This window comes from Myotis daubentonii, chromosome 1 (genome assembly GCF_963259705.1).
Source record: "Myotis daubentonii chromosome 1, mMyoDau2.1, whole genome shotgun sequence".
Classification (NCBI taxonomy): Eukaryota; Metazoa; Chordata; class Mammalia; order Chiroptera; family Vespertilionidae; genus Myotis; species Myotis daubentonii.
The window spans coordinates 219,788,802-219,797,438 of NC_081840.1; the positions used below are offsets into that span (position 1 = coordinate 219,788,802).

Consider the following 8,637-nt stretch of genomic DNA (forward strand, 5'->3'; position numbering starts at 1 on the left):
TGGTAGGTAAAGTGGTAGGTAACATTGTGATTCATTTATAAAAAGATGATTTGGGTAAATCCCTTTTCTGGGTTACTTTGGTTACTCTTTATAACAACTTTCCTGTTTAATTAGAATGATACACCTGTTTGGATGATTCATGTCTCTTCTTCCCCCACCCACCTTTCTCTTCAACTTTGTAGATCATGAATCGGTTCAGTGGTGTTATGACAACTTCATTAACTACAGGTCCCTGATGTCAGCAGACAATGTTCGCCAGCAGCTATCTCGAATTATGGACAGATTTAATTTGCCTCGTCGAAGTACTGACTTTACAAGCAGGGACTATTATATTAATATAAGAAAAGCTTTGGTTACTGGTTATTTTATGCAGGTATGTGGAAAATACAGGAATACAATATAAATATTTGCATAATATTGCTTGTTTCCCATAACAGCCCTTTGAATCTACTTAAACACAAGTCAGTTTAAGAAAGCCTATGAATATTGATCTTAAATGTTATGTCTAGAGTCGCAAATGAACTAATATACTAAGATATTTTATGTGTCTAATGAATTAAAATACTCTAAATGGCAAATTACCAATTCAGTTAGGTAAAAATCAATTTTAGAGTTACTTCTTTATTAATGGAGTGTTTTTTATACCAAATGGATATGTTGGCTGTTTTCAGGTGATATTAGCAGCTATTTACTCAATGTAAATTTCAACCCTGGACTTTGATAAATGTATTAAAATTTCCTTGAATCTACATCACCATTGGAGGCCTATCATCGTAACGGTACTGAAAGGAAGTAGCTGTCTGGATGGATCCAGAAGTATAGTTCACTTTCTTCCTTATGTAGAAACTGATCACTTCAAAAGTTCAAATACTCAAACAGTATAGAGATCATTGGTATTTATAACTAAGACTTTTGGGTGTTACAAAAGCCAAAAGTATCTTAAGTAATAAAGATGAAATAATTTTAAAATGTTTCCCTTAGTTTTAAGTGTATTATATTGGAAGCTATAGGAACTGAAGTGAAACTTTTCAGGCAAATTTAGTGAACATTTATTTTAAGGAATTTAAAAAACTCAAATTTTCTGGTGATAAAAAAGCGAAAACAAATCAGTTTATTACTTGGAATGGTATTGATTTTAATCTCTTCTGTCTCCTGCTTGTTTATTCATTCTCTCTTATGCTATGTCTGTTTAGCAGAATGTGGCTGGCGTTAAGGCCATATGTGCTCAATAAATAAAATGGACTTAAAATGCAGAGTCCAAATAAAAGCAAATTGGTGCCTTGTCTGTATTTGAATTCAAAGTAAGTGTAAGAATGTTTATACCAGCATCCTATGACCGGTTGCTATGATGCGCACTGACCACCAGGGGGTAGACACTCAACACAGGAGCAGTTCGCAGGCCCCAAGCCAGCTAAGGCGGGTGCCAGCAGGGGCCCCCCCGATCGCCCCGCCAGTCACCTCACAGATCAGCCCTGATCGCCAGCCAGGCCTAGGGACCCTACCCATGCATGAATTCCGTGCACCAGGCCTCTAGTCTTATTTTAAGTACTTATGCTTATCAGAGTTAGATGAATAGAAGAGTTTAGTATAAAAATTCTCCAAATTTTTAACTGCATTCATAATATGTACTAGTATATACTAGTGTCTTTTTTACATGTTCTTAAATTTGCTTTTAATAATTCAAAGAAGATGGACAAAGCCATATTCAAGCATTATTAGAAAAAGGGTATGCATCACAGTAGCTTGTCAGTAGGTGCTTACTAAATATTGATTGAAATTGAGTTCATTTTATATTTATTAATTTTTATTTACACTGTTATTAGTGTTCTAGAATTGGAAAGGGCATAGTTATCTGCTTTAGCATTTGTTAAATATTAGATGAGAATCATAAATCAGTGTGTTTGATATTGGACAGAAGAAATGTAGGCAAGACCCACATGCATCTTCTTTTTCACCCTTTGTTTTTCTGATTACTCAAAAGTTTTTTTATTATAGTATATTGCCTGGGACTGGTGGGATGGGGTGAATGTGACAACCATTTCCCTGATTAGCATTGGAGCCTATCTCCATAACCATGAGTGTGTTAAAGGTGCCAGTACTCTGCATCATGGTTGTCCCAGTTCCACCCATTGGCTTCCAACCCTGCATTCCAATTTTGAGACAGGAAAAGGTGCCTCAGCTGCCATGCCTGTGGCATAGCCCATCACAAAGCTGGTCTTCAGGCAGTAGAAGCAGCTTGGCTGCAACTGTCCATAGGGACCCAGGACCACTGCCAGCTCAGCTCTACCTTTTTCTCCAGTCTTATGTCTTCGGAGGTACTTTTTGCTTCTCCTTTTTTACTCTTTATATTTCTACTAGAGGCCTGGTGCACAACATTCGTGCACTTGGGGGGGTGTCTTTCAGCCCGGCCATGCCCTTTCCCAGTCCGAGGTGCCACAGAGGCCGGAGAGGCTCCCACCACCGCTGCTGCACTTGCCAGCTGTGAGCCTGCCTTCTGGCTGAGCAGCGCTCCCCCTGGTGGTCAGTGCGCATCATAGCAACTAGTTGTTCCACTGTTTGGTTGATTTACGCGTATTAGGGTTTTGTATGTGAATCTTCTAGTAATTGCTCCATCTACTCCATAGTTGTCACCTGGTGCTAAAGAACCCACTGTCTATGGCAGGGAAAAGGACTCGATAGTATATGTGTCAGGCTCTCTGGCCCATTGGATCCCTGTTGAAACTACTCAGCTGTGCCTGCTCTTCTAGTGCAAAGGCAACTGTGGACAAATGGGCATGCCTGTGGTCCAACGAAACATTATTTATGGACACTGAAATTTAAACTTTATGATCTTTCTGCAGTACCAAATGTTGGTGGATTGTTTACCCTCTTACCCCAATTACTTAAAGGTGTATAAACCATTCTTGGTTGACAAGCCTTAAAAATACAGGCAGTGAGTTGCATTTGACCTGCAGTACTTTGCTCATCCCTGCTTTTATCAGGCAGTGATAAATAAGGCTAGCCATGGAATAAAAGGCAAAAGGTGAGGCCTGAATGCTAATTATATATATGGTAGCTTTACACCACTTTAGTTTTGTAACTAGCATATCAGAAGCATTGTATTAATTTACTGTGTTTTGGTTTCAGGTGGCACATTTAGAACGAACAGGGCATTACTTAACTGTGAAAGATAACCAGGTGGTTCAGTTGCATCCCTCTACTGTTCTTGACCACAAGCCTGAATGGGTGCTTTATAATGAGTTTGTTCTTACAACAAAGAATTATATTCGGACGTGTACAGATATCAAGCCAGAATGGTAAGCAGCATCTTTTTTTCATTAGCTTTTGTTATGCATTTTGCTCTGAATGGAATCTGGCTTTATTATAGGAGCGGCGTTCTTCCTTTCTCTCTTTAAAAATAAATATATATATATATATATATATTTCAGAAAGGAAAGGAGAGGGAGACTTAGGAACATCAATAATGAGAGAGAATCATTGATTGGCTGCCTCCTGCATGCCCCACACTGAGGATGGAGCACACAACCCAGGCATGTGCCCTGACCTGAAATCGAACTGTGACCTTCTGGTTCATAGGTCTATGCTCAACCACTGAACCAAGCCAGCCGGGCTCTCTTTTCCCTCTTAAAGGAACTTCGTATTCTATATACTTCAGTGTGTAGTTAGTGGCATTGACCTCATAGTATGGTTGATCTCTTAAAATCTTTGCTCTGCTAAGAGGACAGGGGGATTATTGGTACGCCGATGGGCAGGATTTGGAACCAAATATAAAAAGCTACAGTTGACTAGCATCAGGAGTGGTTTTGGAGCCATTCTCCTGCTATTGTGATTAATTCAAATTCCCCAGTTCCAGAAGTCAATCAGTCTTTATATTTTATCTGTCCCATTGTAATTGGCTTTCAACTATTTATTATTTACATGTTGGTGCTTTGGGAGCTAAATAAGCAAGCATAAAAATTATGCCTGTCTTTGTATCTTAGCATACTTGATTTTACAAAATGTAATCAAAACTGATTGTGTTATTTTAAGCAAAATTAGCACCCCCCACCCTTTGGGTGTGGGTGTTTTGGGGCTTTTTTTCCCCTCCGGGAATCCATTCAATAATTTATGATGGCAAACATCAGCCAAGAATGGTGGGACTGAAAGCACTTATTTAGTTGATGTCACTTTGCTATATATTGTGAGTCTTCTTTCATACAGTGATTTATGACTTTTGACACTTAAATTGTATAGGACATTACCATTTTATCTTACATGCTTTGTTGAGAAAAAATTATATGGCTTAACATTAAAAAGATTTCAGTCAACTGTATTCTTTGGGGTATCGACTTATATTTACATGAAAATGTAAATGAAAAGATCCAATCATTTGAATACCAAGATGTTTCCTTTATAGGACCTGTATTACTATCACCTCAGAGAGATTGGTTAAAATAATGTTCTAGAGTGAATAAATGAATGCATTTATATTAATATCTTTGAAATAATGTAAATAAAGGGTGGGTTTTTTTATTTATCTTGATTTTTATTTTTAAGTTTATGGAAAGTCCAACATTAGAAAACTTAGAGCTTATTAGAATTACACATTGCTAAAAGAGGTTTACAAGGATTTAGGCAATTTATCATTTCAACATTGATTTGGATTTATACATTTGCCTAAACCAATCAGTTCATTCATGGGCAATGCTTATCTTATTAGCACTCCAGAACTTTAATTCAATGTTAATTTGGTAATTTTTTTACTCTCCTCTGGACAGGTTGGTGAAAATTGCCCCTCAATATTATGACATGAGCAATTTCCCACAGTGTGAAGCAAAGAGACAGTTGGACCGCATCATTGCCAAACTTCAATCCAAGGAATATTCACAGTACTGAATTCAATGCTTAGAACTGAAGTTATTCAGAGGACAGCTTTAAAAGATGAATGAACTGAAAAGTTCAAGTTGTGCTCTTCACGTTGGTTCAATAATGGCCTTTATTTGAAAGCTTTTTAATTTTTCTTTACAGTAAATATTCCATTCTGATTTCATAAATTAAACATTTATGCCTCCCTTTTGTGTTGACACTGTAGCTCATACTGGAAAAGTCGATCAATGTTTTGCAGTTTATTGAAAGTAGTTCTATATATAACAATGTTATAAGCATTTCTTTAGAAATGGTTGAAAATGCTTCTAAAATGTGATTATCGACCATGGTATGCATGATCGTTGTAATTGTTGACATTCCTTTTTAGAAGTTGTGAAATGTTACAACTTGTGCTTATGTAGACACAATCTTCTGTCTCAGTACAGAGGCACTGACTTCAATAAAGTCTATTTATACTAATTTTGGTCAAAGTACTTTGATACATTTGTTTTAGTCTCTTTAAGTATATGGTTTCTTTTCTTCCCAAGTGTGGGCTTATTTAAAAAGTGTAAGTATACTCTGATTACATATTTAGCATCTTCCCACAAAGACTACTCTTTAGATAAAGTAGTCTTTAAAGCAATAGTCTTAAACACACAGTTTTGCACTTTATTAATTGAGTAGGATCTGATCTAATGAGATAAAGTATGTGGTTTTTATTCAAAATTGGATCCGAAAAGGAGAGCTTTCTCTTCATCTTAAAGTGCATTTCATAAGTTTGATAATTTATTATTTTTGTTAACCACATTTTTAGCAAATCTTTTTGTTAGAGCAACAATCCAAGCACTATACTATGGAAAAAATGTTTATTTGTATTAAATTGATAGTAGGGAATGATACTATATGGTAGATCTTGGTCTTGGTTTCCATATTGGGTGTTTTTATGTGATGTACAAAAGTAATTAGTATAGTGTGTAAAATGTGCATTTGACTTTCCATTACTGTAACAGGCAGTAGACAAGTTACAAACTTTTTCTAAACCATAAATAAAGTGTTTGGTGTGACCCATCAAAGGGTCTGTAATTACTTCCTTTTGCATAAGGACTAAGTACTGGTACCCATTAATGCCTGGACACCCTTCTTCAACCTCTCCCCCTTTAAAAATATTTAAATGTTAAAGGAAATTTATAAGTGTGTGTATAGTTGGAATTTAAATATACTTGGAAGCATAAATCTAGTATGTGATTTGAGAGAGTTAATTGGGCAAATTAAAGAGTATTTCAGGCTACTGACGTACTTTTGAGTGTAGGTAGTTGTTACTAAATGATGCCTGATGGCTTAAAGGAGTTAGTGTGCTTCTGTAAGTATCTGGTTTTTGTTCTGTGGAACAATTTACATGCTGATATAATATTTTAGATTACTTTTAAATTGGTTAACATTTTATCCTACATTAAGTATTGGCAACATTATCTGCTAGATTTTTTTAGAGTTAGGTTAAGAAAGTACTTGGTCAGACTTTTTCACCAAAAGTCAGCTCTTGTCAAATTTATATGTTGCCTACTCACTGTTTCCAGTTTTGCAAGGCTGGCCACATCTGATCATATCTGGTAATTTATTATTTTGTTAACCACATTTTTAGCAAATTTCTTAATCATTGATGTTATTGGCAAGGCTATGGCTTTAAAGCACATGTTCTGCAATCCTTTTGTTTTATAGATTTGGCAACTGATTACTAAAATGGTTACAATTTCCCATGTTCACATAGGTGGTCACAACAAGAAAATTAAATTTTTTCTATAATGTGTAGAAAATTGTTTTTAAAGATTTTCAGAAAAAGTCTCTCACAACTTAAAACAGTAGCTTTGATTGTGATTATATGGTAAGGAAAGAAGGCCAGCAACAATTAGAACTTTTGACTGTAAAAGTTGAGAAAGTAAACACAGCTTTGGGAGAATAGGACAGGATAAAATATATCCTGTCATCAGGTCATTTAGCCATAATCCAAAAAGCCAGAAAGTGTTCTCTCAACTTCTTTATGTGGCCTATGACAGTCCTACAATTTAGGGTTTATTAAGTACCTACAAACACTTGGGATTCTCTTCTGAATAACTTTTAATGGCCATCCCGCTGCCCAGATACTTTAAAAAAGGCCATTACTTTGGAAGACAGCTTAATAGTTCTGTTAGAAATGCTGAGCTAAAATTTGTTTCTAATTCTTCCTTCCAGAGCAAAGTTAGTTAAGTAAGACTGTTTCACGACGCCATTTAACTGTCACCTTCCTTTATTCTTACTTAGGCTGAATCACCTGTTTTCCCCTCAGCCTCCTCTTTGACGTGGTTTCTGGATATCTTGAGCTACCTCTGCCAGGCATTCAGCACTGTGGTCTAAAATGGGCAGCGTGCAGTGGAACTTATAATTCCCAGGGGACCAGACATGCCATCATTTCTGTTAATGCAGCTTATGGCTAACATTATAATGAAGTTTGATAACATAAAATGATTTATATTAACCTTTCCAGCAAGCACAGCACACTTTCAGCTTATATTTATCTTACTATAAATTTAAGGCATCTAATTATTACATGATAGTTGTGGATGTCACTCGGGGCTGAGAAAAGACCCTTACAGACCTTGGGCCGCGATAATCTTTGGAGACTTCACACATTTAAATGTATCCATAGCTCATCAATAACCTTTAAAATATCAAAGACATTTTTAAAATTGCTTCTAAAATTGGGATAGGAATATCTTAATTATGCAGTTTATAGTGAGAAACTTCAAATGCAGTTTTTTATCAATATTAAATTTAATAAAGAGATTTGGTATATACTTCATTAAACATCTATTTAAATTTTATAGTTTCTTCTAATAGAAGAGAAAGTATGGGAGGAGATAGTGTTTTTTAATTCTACTGGCATACACTGCCCAGATCATAGGAACTTTATTATTTTGTTTACTTGAATTATTTAGTTTGGACTTGGTAGTTTCTCATTTTTAGGATATTTGAACTTAGCCAGCAAAAAACTCTAGCACCTGTATTATTCACTTAGCCCAAACCTGAGAGTTACTTATGTTTAGCAAGGTTGTTTTCTTTAACTACTATATGGGCATATTTTACTGTTTGAAAAGATGCTGTTTTTTGTAGTCTTCATCTATAATAGTAGACTGTAATAAATGGAATCTGATTGAGAACTCGAATCATAAACATGGGAAAACCACATTTATATATGTTGGTTTTGTTTTTGACACCAGTTTTGTTTTGCTTGTAGTATTCCCTCATAGAATTTCGGTATAAACTGCCTAGTGATACCGATCATTGTTCATTTCATTAAGCACTAACTCTGGAAGGCATTGTGTGAGACTATAAAAATAGAATGATAGCTTGAATTATGGGCTGGTTGTAGCTTTAAAAAATGTGCAAAGACCTGTATTATAAAGAAAGGTATAGTTAATGTGTTAGTGAAAAGATTAAAGAGCTATAGTAATCAGAAAGGAAAGGTGGGTTAAGATTAGGCAAATATTGAGGAAAGTGGTATAAATAAGCAAATTAAACAGTTAAGTGTGAGCCATTGGACTGAGATTAGCTTACATCCCTGGTTCTAGCCACTTGTCAGAATTCCTGATAGTATTTCAAACAAAGCTGGGAATCCAAATTTATGTATAAAATCTTGTTTGAAATTGCAGGGTTACTCTATTTTTTGTTTCTCAAACTCGTAATGCTGGATTCTGGGCAGCTGTTTATAACTTCTGCATTAAGTAATCAGAAAATTTTTGTGAAGGAGAAGGAGGTTTA

General features: G+C 35.6%; 1 protein-coding gene and 1 pseudogene across 1 annotated transcript in view; one reads left to right on the forward strand and one right to left on the reverse strand.

Annotated features, from left to right (window-relative positions):
- DHX15 (DEAH-box helicase 15) overlaps nucleotides 1–5,325 on the forward strand; it is a 56,423-nt gene extending 51,098 nt beyond the window's left edge. The window contains exons 12-14 of the mRNA XM_059674312.1: nucleotides 183–373; nucleotides 3,127–3,296; nucleotides 4,758–5,325. Of these exons, the coding sequence (XP_059530295.1) occupies nucleotides 183–373; nucleotides 3,127–3,296; nucleotides 4,758–4,875 (479 nt within the window). The 3' untranslated portion in view covers nucleotides 4,876–5,325. The remainder of the gene's footprint in view (nucleotides 1–182; nucleotides 374–3,126; nucleotides 3,297–4,757) is intronic.
- Nucleotides 1,990–2,901, reverse strand: LOC132214204 (reactive oxygen species modulator 1-like; annotated as a pseudogene).
- Nucleotides 5,326–8,637: the final 3,312 nt, after the last annotated feature.